Below are 23,339 nucleotides of genomic sequence, written 5' to 3' on the forward strand. Positions count from 1 at the left end.
TACATACTGCTTAATTGTTGACGTAAACATCAAGCTAATGCATGAATGAACATGAATATGTATTCATGTATAATATTTACATTGTTATGATGCATATAAATAAACAAATTCAACAGGGTGCACGGATTTCGGTGCTGTACGGATTTCGGTCCCGCACGGTAATCCCAAGCAACCTAATTCTCAATTGGACTAGTACTCACATGCGACTGTTGCATTGAAACATTCTCAATGCGCTCTCTCAGGGCGCCATCGCCGTGCGCTGTTTCGCATTGCTTGACTCTCGCGGTCCTATCATATTAATATGATAGGACCGCGAGAGTCAAGGCATGCGAAACAGCGCACGGCGATGGCGCCCTGAGAGAGCGCCCTGAGAGAGCGCATTGAGAATGTTCAATGCAACAGTCACATGTTATTGCGCAGTAAGAATGCCGTCGGACGAACTGGCTGCTGTCGGGCACATGTTATGTTTTGTTGTCGGGTGTCGAGAGAAGGGACTGCAAGGGTTTGTTCGCAGAATACTAGTGTTCCCTTTTCACATGTGGCTTTTGAAATAGGGTGAAGTTTTTAGATGGTTCCAGAAATATCTTCTAGTATAGATTCATGCAGGCTCGCTAAAGGACACATAGTTCCAGAGATATACTGGAATCACCGAAAGATCACCACTCATGCTCCTAGGAAGACGCAATTGCTTGTCGAAAGGATGCTAAATGAAGGTAAAGGAAGACTACGTGAGCGGTGGATGGCAACCTTACGGTAGTTGGGATACCGTTAGCATGTTAGCACCCCAAATAATACCGGAATATCTCTGGAACTATGTGTCCTTGAACAAGTTCTTATGCGGAAATCTTCTAAAATAGATGTTTTGGAAGCCTATGAAGCTTTCAGCCCATTTGGTGGAAAAATAAACGAGTTAACGCATTTGCACCAAAGTAGACTGTCGCGCTAAAAAAATCCCTCAGAATATTTTTACTCAGACCAGTAAAAATATAAATGGACGATTGTAAAATAGCACTTCATTTTACTATACAAGATCATATGGTCGGCGTTAAGTCAGAAGGGACTAAGTAGCAAAATAAAAAAAAATAGTTAATGATATCATAAGATCAGGAACTCCCTAAGCTAAATTTCACTTTATCAGCCAGATTTGAAAAAATTTAACAAGTAGCAAGAGAAAACGGTGAAATGATTTGTCCCATTACATAAGAAACCATATTGAACAGCCAACTTTAAATTCGTTTTTCTCGAAATAAAAAAAAAAATATGTCACTTAGTTTGGTCTGACTTAGCACTGACCATATCAACACGCTAGTAATGATAGAACTCTGAAGATTAATATTTGTATTTTGTCTGGCGTGAGTGAGCGCTATTTTAAGGGATTATTTTCAACGCAGAAGTGTACTTTGCTGCAAAAACGTTGGTGGTGACTTCTCATTACATACACACAAGTCCAAACTTAAAAATTAACCAAGTTTTACATGATCAATTGAGCTGAAATTTTGACTCAAAACTTGCTTTCCATTGGCCTTTGTCCGATCAGCTTTGCACAAATTTTAATTTTATTGTCACCTTCCAGCAGGTGCTTCAAAAAATTTGAATTTCTTACTCGTGAAATTCAACATATTTGTAGTTCTGCGTAAAAATTTCAGCTCAATTAATCATAACAATTAATCATTTCGGGATATATTGTTGCTGCTTGTTTATCACATTCTAGACACACTGGCGGTGTTGCTATTTATGTCAAAGAATCAGTTCAATTCAACCTTCGTACCAACGAAGTTATTGATGGCAACTGGTTCTTGGGCATTACAGTTGTACGTGGCATGAAGATGGGTAATTATGGTGGTTTGTATCATTCTCCCAGTTCTAGTGGCCAGCGTTTTGTTGAAGTTTTAGAGAACTGGCTCGAGACATTCCTTGATTCTAGTAAATTCAATATATTGGCTGGTGATTTTAATATTAATTGGCGTGATAACCATAATTCGAATCATTTGAAGCGTTTAGCTGAGTTTTTTTTTAATTTAAAGCAAACGGACCACGTTTATTCCAATTTTGATTCCATTTGTTCACTTACGGAAACTGATTTGAAAATATCCGATCATGAGACCTTAGTGATTAAAGTCTTAGACCATGTTAACGATAACGATAATTTTGTAAAATTGAAGTGCTGGAGGAAATATTCGAAGCCAGCTGTTTCGAATCTTGTTGAGAGGAGCGTGGGTTTTCCATTTGCGGCCGGTAACTTAGATGAATCTACAGCTGTTCTTAATAACGCTTTGAAAACGTGTACCAATCAACTAGTTGAGCAAAAGTTTGTTTCTTTGAAGAACTCGAACAGCTGGTATAATTTGGATCTTTTGCGTCTTAAACGAAAAAGGGACAAATGGTACAAAAAGTTTTGTAGATCAAATAATGACAATCATTGGAATAGGTACACCATCGCGTGCAATAAGTATTCACAATCGATAAAGAAAACTCGTTGTGAATATGTTCAAAGGCAGATTGATCAGCATCAGAGCTGGTAAATATCACGGCCGTCATTTGACAATGAGAAAACAGGTCCTCTTACTTTCATGGGACGAAACTACCTACCATTAGCTTTCTTGTCATTTTCCAATGATCAAGCACTCATGAGAATAATTCTTATGCGATTTTGACATTAAAATTTCTAACTTATTTAGATGAATTTAAGCAAGCAGCCCTATGTAATCGGTAAAGTGAATACATGTTTAAGACTTCCTCTGTACAAGTAACTTTAATAGCAATAAATGACCTTGTAACAACGATGATCTTAACACTATCACTGAAGTTTCTAGTGACTGAAGTTTCTCTTTAAATATCGCGTGAGATCTTTCATTGAAAATGACATTTGCCAGCCCTGATCAGCATCAAAACAACAGCAAAGAGTTATGGAAAATTTTGAAATCTTTATTAAAACCTAGTAATTGCAAACCGCGGTCCATAACTTTTAATGGCACATTAAAACAGTCAAAACAAGTAATTGCAGCTAAGATTAATGATTATGTTGTAGACAGTGTTTCATTGATTAATCAATCCATTGAATTGGTCGATGAACCTGACGAAATAAAACAGGCAGTTGATAGTAGTTGTAGATTTGAAGCTTTTTACCCAATTACATTAGATGAACTAAGAGTTATTTGTTTTTCATTAGGAAAATCGGCTGGAGTAGATAATGTTAATGCTAGAGTTATTCAAGATTGCTTTCATGTCATTGGCCACATCTTTCTGGACCTTATTAATGAATCATTACAAACTGGACATGTGCCACAAATTTGGAAGGAATCCTACTCAAAAAGTTGCTGGAACGATTAAAGCCGAAGAGTTTCGTCCCATCAACATGTTGCACACATTAGAGAAAATTGTAGAACTTGTTGTTATAGTCCAGTTGTTGGAGTATTTAAATAGTAATAGTTTGTTGATACCAGATCAATCGGGATATCTGGAAGATCATTCTTGTGAAACCGCGTTGAATTTAGTATTAGCGAAGTGGAAAAATAACTTGGAGTGTAAAGACACGATTGTTGCTGTTTTTTTGGATCTTAAACGCGCTTTTGAAACAATTTCAAGGCCCTTATTGTTGAGATCAATCAAGCGCTTTGGAATTACGAGTACTGCATATACATGGTTTGAAAGCTATTTGTCTGACAGAACTCAACGGACTGTTTTTAATGATTCAGTTTCCAGTCCCATGGGGAATAACCTTGGAGTGTCCTAGGGAAGTGTATTAGGACCCCTGTTATTTATTATGTATATTAATGACTTGCGACGTGTTTTAAAATTTTGCGACATTAATCTTTTTCCAGATGATACTGTGTTATTCATTGCAGCTAAGGATTAAGATGATGCCGTTTTACACTTGAATGAAGATTTGCGTTCTCTAAGTAGATGGTTGAAGTATAAGCAGTTAAAATTTAATACAAGTAAAACTAAATTTATGGTAATTTCGCGGAATAGAGTAAATGAGAACGTCTCTGTTGTAATTGATGATGAGACTATTGATCGCGTTCGGGAGATTAAATATCTTGACGTGATCATTGATGACACATTTAAGTTCAACTCTCACATTGACAATGTCATCAAGAAAATTTCCACGAAGTATGGAATTCTATGTCGACTGAAAAACGATTTAACTATTGCCAGTAAAATACAGCTATACAAATCAATCATCTCTCCGCATCTAGATTTTTGCCCTTCCATTTTATTTCTGGCCAATGCAACACAAATATCGAGATTACAGCACTTGCAGAATAAATAATGCGTTTGATTTTGAGATGCAATAGATTAACTTCCTCAACTTTGATGCTAGATGCCTTACAATGGTTGTTGGTGAAGCAAAGAATTGTATATTTGACGATGGTGTTCATTTTTAAAGTAGTTGACGGATTGCTGCCTCGATATTTGTGTGATCGAATTGAAAGACAAAGTGACTTTCATAGATATAATACTAAAAACGCGGCTGAAATATAAGAACACCACATTTCTTGACTTGTGCTTCACAAAATTCATTATATTATAAAGAAATAAATATTTCCAATTCGATGCCTAGACATATAAAACTTTCTGCAACACTTACAGAATTTAAACAACACTGCATTTCACACGTTAAAACTGTCTTTTGAACAGCTATCCAGTGATTTTTATTATGAATTGACAAATTATGTATCTTGACGAAGTAATCTCTAAAGGATTGTTTTATATGGATAGCTGTCATAACGACTTTTAATAATTATTGTAGTACTGCAAAAACTATTTCTGTTCGCCACTTACTATGTGTTCAGTAAAAGATATCCGTCTTGCTCTTAATAGTTTTGAATTCGTACCACCTACGATATTGTGCAACTTGTTCGGTACTAATGCTAATGCTAATGCTAATTATAAATCCAACAAAGTTCCTGCATGATTCAATCGATGGCTGCAAATCGTATCCGAATACAAATCTACCGGATTAATGTACCATGTGGTATGGCTGTTAACGTAGCTACATTCATAATATTACATTTTTTTTTTCAATTCTCAATTCTATTTGGCAACGTGGTCTGCCTCAAAAATAGCAAAAGTGTTAAAATTCTCAAAGTCAGTCTTGTAATCAAACGTTACAAGGATTCTCTGAGTGTGGATAGAGCACAGTGCATCTATCATAAAAGTAGCACTAGGGACGTGAAAAGCAACCCAGGTGTCTCCATACGTGATTTGGCAAAGAAATACAGTTCCAACTTTTCCACCGTGCGTCACATCCTGTCAAGAGAAGGATATGTCTTTTTGTGCCGAATCGCTCCCTGAAACAAAATTTAGTGGCCAAAAAGCGAGCACGATTACTATACGAACGAGTTTTGACGAAAATTGATGGCTGTATTTGAATGGAGTTTCGGTTTTTTATTGGAGTTATGTCAAAATGGATTATAAACAAATCCCCGGACGCAAATTTTATCTAGCAACTGGTCTTGGGGATGTTCTTTCCAGGTATAAAATTGTTTTTGCTGTTAAGTTTGCTCGGAAACTAATGATTTGGCAAGGAATCTGCAGTTGTGGTCTTAAAACCAAGGTTTTCATCACATCTCGTCTCTCACGTCGAAGGTTTACATTAAAGAGAGTCTGAAAAAGTGGATTTTACCCTTCATTCGACAACACAAGACCAACGTTATGTTTTGGCCGGATCTAGCCAGCTGCCACTACTCTAAGGAGGTAGTAAAATGGTATGCTGCAAACAATTGCCTCCAAATTGCCCTGAATTCAGACCGATCGAAAAATACTGTCAAGCGAAAACTTCGAGGATGCGGTAAAGAAGTGACAAATGCACAACAAATGCGTTTAATGTGGAATAAGTTCCCCGGTACAGTGTCACCAGCGACTGTGCAGATTATGATGGCATCGATCACAAGTAAAGTGCGACAGTTCGTTCGAAACGGTGGAATGTAATAACTTGTTATGTATCGTTTGAAAGCTGTTTGACGTTTTGATCAACCGTGTATGATGTTTAATTCTCGAGTTATGATCACTTGAATACGTCCAAATTTACTTTCTATCGGGCTTTAATAATAGATTATCAATTAGTAACGATTCTCTTCGTCGACTTTCTCTTTCGTTAATAGCTTGAGCACATGACTTTTTTTGTTGTGTTTGTTGTATTAGATAATATTTAGATAAAAGCTTCTTTTATCGAACTGTGAGCTAAAAATACTTGGGAATGTCTTTACATGCCCGTGGGGATACAAAGAGAAAGTCGACGAAGAGCATCTGCCAATGTTACTGAGGACTTAATGCAATGTTCAGGTGAAATTATCCAAAAAAAAATAATGAAATTACCAAGGGCTGCCACTACCTGATAATCGTCGGGTAGTGCACCAGGCGCACATGAGTTTAAGTTGGATTCGTCAAAACAGTCTGATCAATTTGTACTCCGTGGTGTATAGATTTCATAGAAGAATATAAACATGAGCCGATGATGCACACCCTCCATCTCAATTCAATTGATACTGAGTAGTACATCTTGCTGCATGCACTACTAAAACGCACGTTCCCTACTGTTTACAACAGTAGGGAAAACCCAGCCCAGAAATTTAAGGCAACTTATTCAATCTTCCCAATCATAACCGCGACCTAGAGACGTTGGCTGAGTAGGACATCTTGCTGCATGCACGTTCCCTACTGTTTTCAGCAGTAGGATTTCATAGAAGAATATAAACATGAGCCGATGACGCACACCCTCCATCTCAATTAAATTGATACTGTGTAGTACATCTTGCTGCATGCACTACTAAAACGCACGTTCCCTACTGTTTACAGCAGTAGCGAAAACCCAGCCCAGAAAGGCAACTTATTCCATCTTCCCAATCATAACCGCGACCAAGAGACGTTGCAGCCCAGAAAGTTCCGGCAAACTTATTCCATCTTTCCAATCATAACAGGGACCAAGCGACTTTGGTGATCCGTTGATAAGAGAGACAAGATCACAGGCTAGCCAGTTGTTTACACAATCAAATGTTGCAGCCCAAAAAGTTCCGGCAAACTTATTCCATCTTGCCAATCATAACCGCGACCAAGAGACTTTGGTGATCCGTTAATAAGAGAGGCAAGATCACAGGCTAGCCAGTTGTTTACACAATCAAATGTTGCAGCCCAGAAAGTTCCTACAAACTTATTCCATCTTGCCAATCATAACCGCGACCTAGAGACGTCGCAGCCCAGAAAGTTCCGGCAAACTTATTCCATCTTTCCAATCATAACAGGGACCAAGCGACTTTGGTGATCCGTTGATAAGAGAGACAAGATCACAGGCTAGCCAGTTGTTTACACAATCAAATGTTGCAGCCCAAAAAGTTCCGGCAAACTTATTCCATCTTGCCAATCATAACCGCGACCAAGCGACTTTGGTGATCCATTAATAAGAGAGACAAGATCACAGGCTAGCCAGTTGTTTACACAATCAAATGTTGCAGCCCAGAAAGTTCCTACAAACTTATTCCATCTTGCCAATCATAACCGCGACCTAGAGACGTTGCAGCCCAGAAAGTTCCGGCAAACTTATTCCATCTTGCCAATCATAACTGCGACCAAGCGACTTTGGTGATCCATTAATAAGAAAGGCAAGATCACAGGCTAGTTTATTAGTGTTTTTTCATAATTTCTTATTATGCCATAATGTATTAAAACATTTTTTTAGTCAAAATGCATGGAATGCAGTTTACAGCAGTAGACTCAACTTTTATGTCCAGCTACATATATAAAGCTACGGCAGCTCAGTTCATCTTCAGACCGCGGCCAAGAACGACGTGTTTCTCCGGAAGAGAACACCAGTGGCATCAGACGTGTGATCCCGTGTGTGACGCGAGTAACTTTACGACTTGTCAGTGATAGATGGTAACGGATCAACCGGGAAAGGTCGTGTTTACTTGTTGGAGGCGTTGACGAAGGGATTTTGGTTGATTTACAGCAGGTTTGTAGCATTGTTTGTGCAAAACTTGAGAACAGTGAAACAAGTGAAGGTTGTGCTGAGTGAGTGGTCGTTTGAAGTGCAGTAGGGCACGTTTTCAAGACAAAATGCTGGAGTGCTGTTTCATAAGTTGACGTCAAAGGTGTTAAGCCGTGGGTTGTAAATCCTTATGTTTTCTCACGAGTTTAACGAGAATGATTTAAAAATAGAACAGGATAAACCAGGTTCTGACGTTTCATTTTCGGGTTTTTTTTTTATATTATAGTCACTCTAACACTCTTGGGTCATTCGTGACTTGTCCGGGGGTGAGATTTGAACTTGTGACTTTGGCGTGAGAGGCATGGATGCTAACCACTACGCCGGGGTCGCCCCCTTTTGTCGATTTTTAACATCATTAATTTTGAAATAAATTTTGAATTCAGGCTTCGCATGAAATCTGTCGACAAGCTAGAACAACACAGGACTGCAATTCTAAGCAATATTAATAGGACTAAACATAATATTAACAAGAAAGATTAAATATTTATCTCTGAAGATGGTCCCAAGACAAGCAACGAAATGTTGGAACGAGATAATTGAAATTCCTTACGTCTTGTGTGACCGCAGAGTCAGAATATGAAATTCATTCTAATAACGTAAATTGATTATTGTTATTATACGATCAGAACTTCAAGCAACTGCTTCATACAATGCAAATGCACAAAACGCACGTTCCCTTCTGTTTACAGCAGTAGGGAAAACCCAGCCCAGAAAGCTACGGCAAACTTATTCCATCTTCCCAATCATAACCACGACCTAGAGACGTTGCAGTCCAGAAAGTTACGGCAAACTGATTCCATCTGTCCAATCATAACCGCGACCAAGAGACGTTGCTAGAGACGAGAGCTACATGTATAAAGCTACGGCAACTCAGTTCATCTTCAGACCGCGGCCAAGAACGACGTGTTTCTCCGGAAGAGAACACCAGTGGCATCAGACGTGTGATCCCGTGTGTGACGCGAGTAACTTTACGACTTGTCAGTGATAGATGGTAACGGATCAACCGGGAAAGGTCGTGTTTACTTGTTGGAGGCGTTGACGAAGGGATTTTGGTTGATTTACAGCAGGTTTGTAGCATTGTTTGTGCAAAACTTGAGAACAGTGAAACAAGTGAAGGTTGTGCTGAGTGAGTGGTCGTTTGAAGTGCAGTAGGGCAGTAGGGTTTCATAAGTTGACGTCAAAGGTGTTAAGCCGTGGGTTGTGAATCCTTAGGTTTGCTTACGAGTTTAACCAGGATGATTTAAAAGTAGAACAGGATAAACCAGGTTCTGACGTTTCATTGTCGGTTTCTAACATCATTAATTTTGAAATAAATTTTGAATTCAGGCTTCGCATGAAACCTGTCGACAAGCTAGAACAACACAGGACTGCAATTCTAAGCAAGAAAGATTAAATGTTTATCTCTGCAGAAGGTCCCAAAGCCAGCACCGAAATGTTGGAACGAGATAATTGAAGTTCCTTACTTCTTGTGTGACCGCAGAATCAGAATATGAAATTCATTCTAATAACGTAAATTGATTATTGTTATTATACGATCAGAACTTCAAGCAACTGCTTCATACAATGCAAATGCACAAAAGGCGGAAGCATTCAAAACAAGACCCCTTTAAAAATCCATTTCATCAACGTGATCAAGCTAATCAGACCCGTTAGGAGAGGAGAAATCCCATCTAGAGTGCACGGTAAAGCATCTAACGAAATCACGTTTTTGTCTCACTCAAATTATCTATTAAGACGAGCGCGATTCAGATTCTTTCCTGGATGCGACACGCCATATCACACACTGCATCATTTATGCTACCGTAGAACGGGGCTGGAACAATAATTTCGGAATGAGCAAGTGATCCCAAGTAACCAGCAAGCCCGCTAATAGCCCGATAATCGCCTTTTGTGCAATATAAGGTTAATATATGGCTTCCATACTTTTTATCAGCCGTATATCACCCAAGTAACCAAAAGTTCTGATAAAAGGCTATTTGTGGCTTAAGCAGCTTGGTTGGAGGTAGTCTATAGAATTCTAAGCAACCTCATTTTTAAGTCGTTATAAGAACTTGAAAGTAATGGTATCATAATTGAAGAGTATTCCAAGCAGCTTCTGGTGGAACTTGAACGGAACTTAAAAAAGGTTTTTGCCCTCTACACCAATATAGTTTAGTTCGCTCATTTATGAAAGTTATTTCTAAAGACAGGTATTAATGTGAATTGATTATCGATATCAGCATTAGTAGTAGAATTGGAGCTTTTGAAGAATTAAACTCAGCTTCTGCGTGAGAGCCCCAGCACGAACCGCTGCGTCATCTGAGATATAATATAAAGAGCTGTTGTCTTGCCTAATGTTGGATTTTTCAGAGCCAGCTGACTGACTTGAATACGAAACACAACACCTTGATGAATTTTAAGTTGGTGTTTGCCCGCATGGTGTTCCAACACACTTGTGGCGCAGTGGTTAGCGTTCGTAGATTGCATGTCCGAAAAAACACGGGTTCGAATCCAAGAAATTACTTTTTAATTAATTTTTTTTATGTTTGGATAGAATGTTGATGCACTGCATAAATATAAAAATTATGATTTATTTGGGCCACTGATCATTTCATATTTAAGCACATTAAATTGTGTTACTAATAAAGACTTGTGCGGATTGCTTCATGTGGCTTGAAAGTTCTGTCGGAACTTTATTTGAACTTTATGGAACTTGAGAGTTCTGTCGGGACTTTGCTCGAACTTTATGGAACTTGAAAATTCTGTCGGAACTTTATTTAAAATTTATGGAACTTGAAAATTCTGCCGGGACTTTATTCGAACTTTATGGAACTTGAAAGTTCTGTCGGAACTTTATTTGAACTTTGTGGAGCTTGGAAATGATTTTAATCGTTGAATGCGGAACTTTTGGTTAGTTGGGCAGTTTTACACGGAAGCAAATCCGATTCCACTTTCATGAATCAAAAATCATGAAATGAAAAAACTTGCCATCCCATGAAATCGTAACAATGAATCATGATTTCGTCATGTAAATTCATGATTTCATAATGTAGTGGAATCAAGACCGCTACAAGCGTAACACGTACTTGGCAAACCGTGTTCATAAACCGCACTACATAGGTTTCTATTATACGCCTTTTGCCTTTCATTTTATATAAGTACTGATTGTCTATAACATGAAAATACGCTGTGAGTCATTTTTCTCATTTCGAAGATCGGATTTTTTCCCGTGTATATTGCAAAAAAGGCGATTAGCGGGCTTGATGGTTACTTGGGATATACAAATAAGAATCATGCTCACCTTATCATTTAGGCTAAGGCCTGGCTGTCCTTTGCTGTACTCATTGAAGGAATTCTCACCAAAATATCATTTTCGCTTGCGATACGTTTTCTCTTGGGAACTTTCCCTCACTAGTTTCACACTCCAATATTTCCTGAGCGAACTTTTTTAACTCGAATCACCAACGTGAGGATACGAAAAATATCAGATCATTTTTTCTCTCTATCTCTTTACACCACATTTGTTCTTGAAAATTGCACTGCACATTTCACAAGGGAAAGATTATAGACAGAAAGCTATCCCGAGTAAATCAATACAATCTCTAAAGACTGATAAGTCTGGTACCTGGCTGTCTACTGGCGCCTGTCGTTTAAAGTAGCCGTTATCAGGATGATGTGAACAGTTTTGTGCAACTGATTGATTGGTGCATTGGTTTCTGGCAAAAAAAATGAATGAATCAGCACAAGTGTCAACGCGACATTAACGAGGAACGGGGAGGGTAGTGTAAGATTTTGTGACTAGCCATTTTTATATTAAAACCGTTCCTCAGGATAGGGGGTTGCGGAAGGAGGAGCGCCTAATGTATCCTCATTTTCACGAAATACAGTTAATGCATGGCTCCTCTCATCACTAGTGTTCGTAATATCGTTCCTGTAAGCTCTTATGCAATAATTATATGCAGGGGGGTGGTTGGGAATATAGGTGGTGGTGAACTTTTTCACTATGCTATTACCAGTGCTGTAAATTCTCAAAATCATTTGAACATTTTTGATGAAAATGGGAAAAGTAGCTATTCGCTATCAAAGGGGACCTCCTCCGAATGGGTGATATCAGTTGTTTAGTCATTTGACGAAGGCATGGATCATTCTCATTTGAGAAACGCTATATATCATTCGATTGAGTGTAACCTACACACAAACGGAGCTCTGGTCGACATTCCGGCGAAAAAGCTAAGCCAACCCGACACCAACCTGACTTCTATCAAACCCCAACCCGATGTTGACCCGACATTGACCCGACATAAACGAACATTGGGTCGAAATCGACCTTAAATTAGCCTTACATTGATCCGACATCGGGTCGACTTGTCTGTTCCGGACCATTTTCCTGGATTTCTTCCATGCTCCACTGTCGTATATCAAATGATACTGAGTGACTCAATTGACAGTGACAATGAGCTTCGAATAAGAAATGGGCTCTTCAAATTATGGTCATGTGAGAATTCGTTTACACAGAATTGATTGAATGGTTGTAGTGGTTCATCTTCAATCGAATGATATGAAAATTTACAGCACTGGCTATTACTGTCCTCTCCCATGACTGGGAATCCTGTAAAACAATATAAAACTAGAAAGGGTCTAGACCCTCCCTATGTAAAACCATAAGGTATGCGGGACTGCTGCACTGCTGAACTTCAAAACGCTTTATTTGCTGACCAAGGATCTGACAAAAACATATTTTTAGTGTGCATTTTAGGATGATAAAAAATTTAAACAGGTTATTCAATGTCCATTAAAACTGTAAAAATATAGGCAGAAAAAAAAAAGAAAACAAAAAATTATTACCAGTTGGCTGGAAATGAACACAAAATTAATCAAAGTACCAGGTACATTGAGCTTTTGATATAGTGACAGATTGAGAACGATCTAAATTTTCCATCCACAAGTATTGCAAGACTTGAAATTAACAGACAATCTCAAAATACTTTCAACTTGCGAAGTGATAGATTCCCAAGTGAATACACCTGCTGAATAAAAATTATCAAGTAAACTATTTTTTTAGAATCGATGTTTAATAGATTTTTTTGCAGTTTGAGATCCGTGAAAAAAGGTACAGTAGCTTTATGGCACCAGTGACCAGCAAATTTAATATTTTCATTCAAGGTTGTGTGGAAATTCAAGCTACCGGGCGAGCTACTGGGTTACATTGCTGTCCTCTACCTAATGCAGTCGAGTGATCAAATCAGAAAGTTAGCAGATTAGAAATCAATTAATAACTAATTTCCTCAACGTTAAATTAAAAAGTGGTCTTTAGAAAAAAAATGTAGCTGAGAAAATTTCCTATGAGTACACAAGGCAAATTTATTGGTAGATCATTATGTCGAAATTTAAAGACGAGGTGAACAAAATAATCACTTTTCCCATATTAATACCTTTATAAACTAAACTAACACTAAACATTTCTAAGCGCCAATCTCAGTGGTCTAACTGTACTTCGCACTAATAGCATAGTTCTTCTTGTCGAAGAGTATACAGCCACAAATGATGATTTGGTCAGCAAAGATTAGACTCTTGGTGAATAGTTACAAGTGTCTACTATTAGCTGGTTGCATTGAGAACTAAAACTATAAATAAATCCGGAAAACTTTGAGATTAGGGCGTAATTTCTTTTGTAAACACACACTTAATTCGCCGATTTCTCGTGAATTAAAGTTCAATCTAAAAAACCAACAACACAGACAGGTAGAGGAATGATTCATTTGGTATAGTATAGTTCGCTAGATTGTGCTTTGATTCGTGAGAAATCGCTGAATGACGTGTTTGTTTACAAAAGCAATTACGCCCAAATCTCAAAGTTCTCTCGCGTGACCATCGCCTACCTTTACTCGCTGGAAAAAAAAAGAACAAAGCTGAGGGGATATTTGGTTGGTTCGAATCACGAGTACGTGTGAAATGATGTGAGATGGAGAGACGAAAGATCTTTCGCGATACGAAATGAAAATGTCTCTCGCTCTAGGCTTTCATGAACTTTTTATCATCTCTCGTTCGCGAACTTTTTGTGAGAAGTTCCTTTGGGATTTATCTCTGCAATGAGCTGTGATAGAACTTTTTTTGAAAATGATTTTTCCAACACTGGCTGTACTTACATAAAAGTCATCTACATTACACATTCTAATAGTCGTGTTTATTAACTCTGATGTCGACATTCAACCAGCCAGACATTCTTGATCGGGATTTAATCCAAGGATAATACCGATTGGAGCTTACCACCATGAGAGCTCTAAACAGAGAGCAACAAGTTGTGACCTAGCAAGTGCATTAGCCTATGGCTTAAAATCGGTTCGCTTTCATTCAGCTAATCCGAGCAACTTCGAATAAGGCATTGCATGAGACAGTTATAATTCGCTGATTTTTTGTTTACTGAGATATTTTGACAGTTAAATAACAGTAATGATTTTAAATTGGCTCACACTGGACTTGCCTATCGGTCCCAAGTACATCGATTAACGAACCCCATTTCTAGTCGAAATTCTAGTACTACACTACTAGGTGGGGTGAAAAGTAACCTTCTTGGGAATCATTTATTTTATGTTTTTATTTTATTTTTTTCAATATAGTCCACTTTTAGCTCTATACACTTATTCCAGTGATTTTCCAACTTCATGATCCCGTTCGAAAAGTAATTTTCCGGAAGGTCCGCAAAATACTCCTCGCGGCGTCGATGATTTTATCACGTGAGCTGATTTTTTTTTTTGATGAGCCATCTTTTGAGGTTTAGGAAGAGGGGGCACTCATTCTGTCCTCTAGGGTGTAATAGTGGATCCAGGTTTCATCAACAATTACCAATCGACGCCAAAAGTCCGCCCAATTTCGCATCATCAAGTCCAAACACTCTTTCGAAAGTGATGTGTCAATCTCCCGTAAAAATCGGTCAGTATGATCATCTGGAATTTATTCCAAGTCTACCAGAATGTTTATGAAATCCATGTTTAAAAAATATATAAAACCAACTTGTTAGCATTGCTAAAATCATCCAAAGGTTAAGAAGTGTTCCCAAAAAGTTTAAATATCCATTACGCAGCATTTCAAAATTGATTTAAATTTTTGGTAAAATACTGCAGAAAATATTTTTAGGATTCTGAAGCAGCAAAGAGTCAAGCAACTTTGATGGGATGATTTTTTTTAAACTAATAGTCGATTTAGTCCTGATGTAGTACCAGAATATGTTCAAATAATTGTAATATTACTCTGCGATTGATCAGACTTCCAATTTAATTCTTGACATCATACAACTCACAACACTCGGTAGACCAGTAGGCAATTTTATTTCAAGCTAAAAATCTGGCTGAAGTGAGAATCAAAGCCTAACATCGTGGTAATTACACAAAGTTTACCTAAGCTACGGGTAACTCCACATGACCATTACAAATAATTTTATGCCAAAAATATAAATAATTATAACTAAAATGAAAGTCTGAAAGCGTCATTTTTGAAGTCTCAGCATCATGAAATGATTCTAAATTTTGGAATTTATATTTTTCCTGGTTCCCGGATCATGAATTTTTTTGTTAGTCTGAATTTACTTCATTTACAGCTTTCAATTTTAATCATTCTAGAATTTCATCATACTTCTATTCTGGATTCCCCTAAACTAATCTTAATAATATCCAAACTTTTTCAGTAACATTCTAAGAGTGCTAAGCATTATCTCTTGTTATCTTTCATAAATCATACTCTGATTTCATAATTCCCTCAAGCTGGTAATAATTTCCAAGAATTGGCATAATTTTGTCTCAATTTTTCTCTATGATATTCACTTAGAATATTCTTAATAATTTCCTTGGTACGCTCTTCAGAATGGCCGTCACATTCTTCTCAGATTTATCCTCTTCAGTATACTTCAAGTATTTAAGAACTTTGCCAAAATAGCCTCCCAGAAATTGCCAGATTTCTTAGAACTTGATAAAACTTGATCTCCATAGAGACATTGGACAGAATTCCATTGAAATTAATATCACGATGCATATCAGCATTCTCCTTAAGTTTCATCTTAAGAATTTTCTTTGATTTCTTTTCCGAATCCTAACTATTTCCATTCTTCACAAAATCTCCATGCAATTGACATCAGAGTTTGCAAAACGAAATTTTATTCCATCTTCACTTCAAACAAAAGGTTACACAGACTGCATACTTACACTTCACTGTAAACTATTTTCAGAATTACCTGAAAATTCTGAAATCTAGGGCAATTCAGAATTCTAAGGTAACTCGGCCAACCATTCATTTATTTCATTTCATTGATAAGCCTAGTGACGTACACACTAAGATTTCTTGTTCGGTAAATTTTACCGAAATCAGAACAGCTGAACGTTCGGTAAAACTTTGACCTTCAATTTAAAGTTCATTCACGCAAACCAAAAATCTATTACAATGAATGTTAGTTTCGTTTCCTATCATCCTCTGTTCATGAACATCGCAATGAATGTTAGAAATTGACCATGCAGGCGATGTAATTGTTTTTTGTCTTTTTCATTTCATGTTCTACCTACGCTTTCGACTATACAAGTAAGCTTGTAGAACGACGCACATTGTAGAACATTGTAGAACGACGCACACCCTTGCCTCGAATCTCTCCAGCAGAAAAAGCATACGAAGTCGAGTGTGAGAGGAAATGAGCGCTTCTTGTTTGCTTTTAGGCTACCTTTATTCAGAAGCATGGAGAGAGCAGTGGAGAAAGCACAGGTCTGATTATGGCAACGTTCGTTGTCCGAGTCCAGTCGGCAACCTTTTTCCAATTTTTTTCGACATTATTAATTTACCTCACTAATACACTCTACATTTTTCGGTCTCCAATTTTCTTGCATTGGACCGCAGCTAGGTATATCGCATCCTCGGTTCATGTGGTCTCCACTTACATCCTCTGATGATGAATCCCACATAATTGTAAGCGAATCTTACATCCACCGGTTGGGTGTAAGTGTGTAGAGGGCCAATGATTTGTTTTGAATTTATTTAACGTTGTGAAAAGGCTTAGCAAAGGGCGTACCATTTGTGATAACAAGCACAAAGGCTTATCGAAAAGGGCCTATCAATTGAAAGATTCACAAAAAGGCTTATTAATTTATGAAATTAAATTGTTATCGATTTTCATATATTTTTGAAAGCTTATATTAACTCAATATTCAGTGGTACTTTAAAGTTCTATACAAAAATCTAATCAATTTTCTTCAAAAATATCACGAACATACTTCAAAGTGGTTGTCTAGATTCAAAAGACTGGCTAATTTTCCAAAGCTTAATTTATTGTTTTCAATACTGAACAGTTTTCGATTTCTCTAAATTCCAAAATTAGGAAAATTCCGCCATATTGTAATATTGAATTTTTATTAATCCAAAATTAAAAAAAAAATCATAGCCAAAATCTAAACAAAAACTCCAAATAAAAAAACCTGGCTGGTTATTTTTTAAAATTTTAAGATTTTGACAGCCAAAAATGTTTATAAAATGTCTCAATTTTCATGATTATGCAACCCATTGCAAACATGTTGTAACAACTCCATGTATGATGTTGCAATAATGTTCAACGTTGATTGCCTTTAGTAATTAAAGTAGTAAGTTTGTTTTTTTTATTAGAGGTGCGTTAATTGCAGTGAGAAAATCTGGAAAATATTTAAAAAATCTGGATATAAACGTGATCTATCTGTGTATCTGGCAAGACGACTGGAAATCTGTAAAGTCCAGATAAATCTGGAATACTGGCAACGCTGGTCAGGAGTGAGCTTGCGCGGCACCCAGCGGCAAGATTTCTATTTCATATGCAGAATCTCGCCCAAAATATGGCTTCTATCGATTAACGTACCCCATTCTAGTTGACATTCTAGTACTACACTATGTTTGTATTGAGTCACTTTGAAAATCTGACCGATAAATTGAGGGGTTCGTGGATTTTCCAATGTTTCGAGAGGTGCAGTGACCGAAGAGAGTACCAGAGCTGAGCCAACAATTTGAGCACGTTTCTTCGGGATCTTCTGATCTTAGAGTTACCTCTATGATAGTACACTTCGATCTTATACAGTAATCATACCATAGAGGTAACGCTAAGACTAGAAGGTCCCGAAATGACGTGCTCAACTTTTTGGCTCAGCTCTGGTACTATCTTCGGTCCCAAGCTAATCGATTCACCCCTCGAAACATAGGAAAAACCAATAACCCCTTATTTTATCTGTCAAACTTGCATAGCGAATCAAAACAAACATTGCGTAGTACTATAATTTTGACTAGAATGGGGTACGTTAATCGTTTGCTTGGGACCAATAGGCTAGTCAAGTAGTGAGCCAATTTAAAATCGTTAGTTTCGTATTGATTGTTGATCATACGCTGGTTGGGACGTAACCTCTTCCCATCTACCGAATGCCATTCGATAGTTGGGACGGCTCTGAGAAAGTCAAACCATAGAGGTAACTCTAAGACCAAAGGTCCTGAAGAAACGTGCTCAACTTTTTGGCTCAGCTCTGGTACTCTCTTCGGTCCCAAGCTAATTGTTGCACCCCTCCAAACATTGGAAAATCCACGAACACCTCAACTTATCGGTCAAATTTTCAAAGTAATCAAAATAAACACAGTGTAGTACTAGAATGTCGACTACAATGGGGTATGTTAATCGATATACTTGCAACCAATAGGCTATTCAAGTAGAGAACCAATTTAAAATCGTTTTTTTTTCCACCGGTTTGTCAAACTGTAGTTTTTTGCGAGAAAAAATCAACTAGAACATCAATTAGTTGTCAAGGCTTGTTTGACGCCATTTTCTGACGGATAACTGTTTTTTAGCTGAGTGGTGCGGACTTGATCACTTTCGATTTTCAAATCTTTTCTCTTGAAAAATAATATCTTCTTGCTTATGTTTGCTTCCTCTCACTGCCACTCCTCTTTTTTTAAAGAGCAAAAATATATTTGCTTGATCGAGGAAATATTTTGTAACGAGCGGAACCAGTCTTTAAATTGTTATTCAATACGAAACTGTTCAAAACAAATTAAAACAGTCGTACACACTTAAGTTTTTTTTACCAAGATTCCAACTGCCGAGTAGTTCTGCAATTTATTTTGCAAAGATATCAACAAAAGTAAATGCCGAGGAAATCGGCTGCTGGAGATTTTACCGAGCTAGATTAAAAGTGTATCTGTTTGTATCAGGGCCCCAAACACTCACTTTCAATCGAAAATCTTCAAGTGACGATGAAGCTCTCAACCATCACTTTCGATTGAAAGTCATTATGTCTTCTCTTCGAGCAGATCCCCGTCAACATCAACAAAACCACTTTCGATCGGTTTTCATGCTGTTTGTTTTGGTTTGACTCGTGTTCATTTTTTCTTTCATTGTCAAATGAACGTACTTTTGCATTGAAGCGAAGCTGTTTGATCCAAATTCGCGCAGTTTTTTATGACTTTTGTTACTTTTGTTCACTCGGTTCATTTAGGCGTAGATTTGTGCACGTGGTTGTAAAATTTATCATTGTTGGGTGGTTTGTTTACCCATCAATATCGATCTAGAGATCGAAAATTGATATGCGACGCCATTTTTAAATCCAAGATGGCAGCTTCCAGTTTAAGAAAAAGTGGGAAATGCTGTCACATACTTATCAATAAAGGTATTTTTGGAATCGGGATGATGCCTACAGGATGAAAATCAATATCCGATGCCATTTTGAAATCGAAGCTTTAGATTTACGAAAAAGTGGAAATACAGTCAAATACACATTAATATTGGTATTTTTGTAATCGGTATGAAGTCGACAAATCGAAATCCAAGAGTAGGCTATTTGGCTTCTTAAATTGAAAGCTACCATCTTGAATTCCAAGAGGGCGTCGTACATCGATTTCTGGCTTCTAGATGTCAGCCCGATAAAAAAAAAACCCACATTGATCGGTATTTGACAGTATTTCACAATTTTTCTGAACCAAAGCTGCCATCTTAGGTTTAAAGACGGCGTGACATCAATTTTCGGCATCTACGGCTTATCCCCATCTTGAAACTTCCCATATTGTACGATATTTGACACTTTTGCACAAATCGGAAGCCGCCGTTTGGATTACAAAATGGCGTCGGATATCGATTTCCGGCTTCAAGACGTAACCCGCATTCTAAATAAAACGTTTGTATGGGTATTTGATGGATTACAAAATGGTGTCGGATATTGATTTCTAATCTCCAGACGTCACCGCTATTCTAAAAATACCCATATTGATGGGACTGCATCAGCATTTCCCATTTTTTTTTTATCTGAAATAGGAATCCATCATATTGGATTTCGAAATGGCTTCTTTCTTCTTCTTCGCATTTAAAGCTTATTGCATATCGCATATTAGCTCATAGCGTGCTCTCAACTTAGTGTTCTAGATGCACTTCCACAGTTATTAATTGAGAGCTTTCGATGCCTGTACCATTTTTGCATTGGTATAATTGTATGGCAAGTCCAATCATACTTCTATGCCCAGGGAAGTCGAGAAATTTTCCAACCCGAAAAATTCCTAGACCGGACCGGGAATCGAACCCAGCCACCTCCAGCATGGTATTGCTTTGTAGCTGCGCCTTTACCGACTGAGCTAAGGGAGGACCCTAACTAGTTCCAACCCCGATAATAAATGAATTCGCTATTAGACTTTCGTTTCCACACACACAACGCCTAAAATGTATAGGGTAAACGCTCCTATAGTTGCGGTACGTTAGAAGTGTTAGCTTCCTATAGTTGTGTATTGAGTCTCCATACACAACTATAGAAACCTAACGTTTAGGGATGGCATCAAAGATATCTTATTAACAAGATATCCCTTTAATCAATTCCTCATACAAGCAAAGATATCCAATTAACAAGATATCTCACTACAAGGCATATAATTACTACCCTTATGTGATCGCAGTGCCATCTGTTGAGTGCACATTGAAACTGTTGGGAGTTCCCTGCCAACTTCACCACCAGGGCTCAATAACTGACAGGTGTCAGCATGACAGATGTCAACGCGGACGAGGATAGAGGACGATATCATCTTCGAAGTCATCATTATATTGCGATAGCAAGATTCTGACTTGTTTGTGATTGCTACGATTGTCAATCATTACCACTTTATACGCAACAGAAACACTTGAGAAAACAATCACACATCCAAGCGCGCATCATGCTTGTAATATTGTTTTGCTTTCGAGCGAAAGAGTTTCCAATATACCACCGGTATCAGTAAGGTGCTAATCTCTAATCGTAATTGATGATTTGCGGAGCTGGTGCTCAAAATAATCTTAATTAGCATAGAAGTAGTAAACATTGGACAACATTCACTGTCTCTAAAGAATTATTCCAAACCCCCAGCCACTGGAAATGAAACGTATCGAAATCATTGCTAAACGTAATAAAATATGCCGTCTTCTTTGGCCAACGCATTCCATTAAAAAAAAAACGTTAGAATAATCATTACTTTCCTATTTCATAACGTAGGAAGTATTTGTCAATGCCGGTGAAAGCAAACACAAACGGAAGTAGCTGAAGCTGAATGATGACGATGAGTAATGACACCGCTTAGTGTTCTGTTTTGCGCTGTATTGTCCGCTCAGTTGTGTGGGTTCGTACATGTTCGTGATGTTGGTGTACGTGTTTTCTTCTAACGCTGCAGTTCAACGTTGTCTCGTCACAAACCGTTTGGCGCTGTTATCTGTCTCTATAAATTCCAAAGAGTGAAGGGGGTGTGATGGCATGCTCATGAATGTTTTGTTAGTTTTTCCACATAGGGTAGAGCGCTACTTCGTCGTAATCGCCCATTTCCGGTCTATCAATCAGAAAAGATCAATAATATCAATGATTTCACCGTTGCCAACCCAATAATTAGTGTCTTGTACTAATATTTGACTCAGTCATGTCGAGTATTAGTACAAGACACTGAAGAAGTCTGCACATTGTAGACGAAATACGCGTATCTGTCAAGGATAAGCAAATAAGGTAGTCGAAATAAAATGGAATCTTTCTCTCTCTCTTAATTTGTGACTCTTTATCACATCCACCGGTACGTATGGAAAGGTGAATAAACTTAAGAGTCATCTTTGACAGAAAAATTTCATTTTTTTTTTTATCAAACCCGTTTAAAAAAGAGAGGTAAAGCGCGGGTTGTGCTTAGTAGGACGGAAATTAGATCAAAACCCCTATAGTAAAAAATAACAATAAGATCACTGCAAAACGTCAAAATATAAAGGAGTTACTGTTTGAACGGAAAAACTCATCGGTGATTTTTGCACTGTTGAATATCGCAAGGCGAATAATATCACGCATGGGATTTGAGTTTTTAGTTTTTTTTTCCGAATACTGCTTCTGGGGCAATTTTTGTATTGGGACAATTTCCAAACATTTCCACCCCGTGTTTATGGACGCTTCGTTTTATATCAAATGATTAAAGTGAGAGCAAAGAATAGTAACACCCCGCCATACGGTAGTCAACATTTGCTCGCGCAACTCAATTTAAAAGTATGCTTTCAATCAAATCTGAACGTGGATTGTACACAACAGGAACCCACTTAAGGTAGCAGACGTTAGTCACTGTGACCCGTTAGAAGGGGGGAAAGGAACACAACATTACCCGTAGACGTTATATAAATCAGCCAAATTGCTTCCTAAAGCAAGAGCTATGGAATCACGTGCTTTGCACAGACAAATTCAAAATTATCACTAAAGAGGTAATAGATCACGATAAGTGCAAACAGAGCAGACAGAGGTTTTGATAATACAATCGATCATTTCATCAACTGGCGTTTCCTTCTCGTAGTTGATGTTTAGCGTAGACCCGTACAAATGATAATTTCCCATTCGGCTTTAATTACACTTTCAGATTGATTAAATAGTTTACCAGAATGGAAGAAGAGGCTCATATGGTGGAAGAATTTGACGTGGATCCTTTTCCCTCCATGACAACACCTCCGACGACCATGGATCAGAGTTACAGCACAACAAAATCTTCCACCACCACCATACTGACCAGCCTCATTACGGAAGCAGCGAAGATTCTAAGTTCCACCGCGGCATCCACCAGCACACCGTATTCCTCTACCACAGACGACCCGACGACTTTCACCTTCAGCAGCACGATAGCCGCCTCAACAGCGACTATGGGCATACCCGTGCAAGTGGCCGATAGTGAAGACCTGCTGTTTTCCGTAGTCGATTATGTGATATTTGCTTCGATGCTGCTGATGTCGACTCTGATCGGCGTCTACTTCGGGTTCCTGTCGAAGGTCAAACAGAACAATACCAAAGAGTATCTGCTCGGTGGAAAGACGATGAACAAGTTTCCCGTCTCGGCGTCTCTGATTGCCACGTAAGGATCACCGGGTGGAATC

The 23,339-nt window shown here is 38.0% G+C and overlaps 1 protein-coding gene across 1 annotated transcript in view; it reads left to right on the top strand.

Moving 5' to 3' along the window:
* The first annotated feature begins 8,802 nt into the window (after positions 1 to 8,802).
* LOC135702872 (sodium-coupled monocarboxylate transporter 1-like) overlaps positions 8,803 to 23,339 on the top strand; it is a 30,959-nt gene continuing 16,422 nt past the window's right edge. The window contains exons 1-2 of the mRNA XM_065223917.1: positions 8,803 to 9,054; positions 22,832 to 23,317. Coding sequence (XP_065079989.1) covers positions 22,854 to 23,317 — 464 coding nt within the window. The 5' untranslated portion in view covers positions 8,803 to 9,054; positions 22,832 to 22,853. The remainder of the gene's footprint in view (positions 9,055 to 22,831; positions 23,318 to 23,339) is intronic.

This window comes from Ochlerotatus camptorhynchus, unplaced genomic scaffold, assembly GCF_037179485.1.
Source record: "Ochlerotatus camptorhynchus isolate MF236.1 unplaced genomic scaffold, CSIRO-AGI_Acam_v1.1 ptg000202l, whole genome shotgun sequence".
Taxonomy (NCBI): Eukaryota; Metazoa; Arthropoda; class Insecta; order Diptera; family Culicidae; genus Ochlerotatus; species Ochlerotatus camptorhynchus.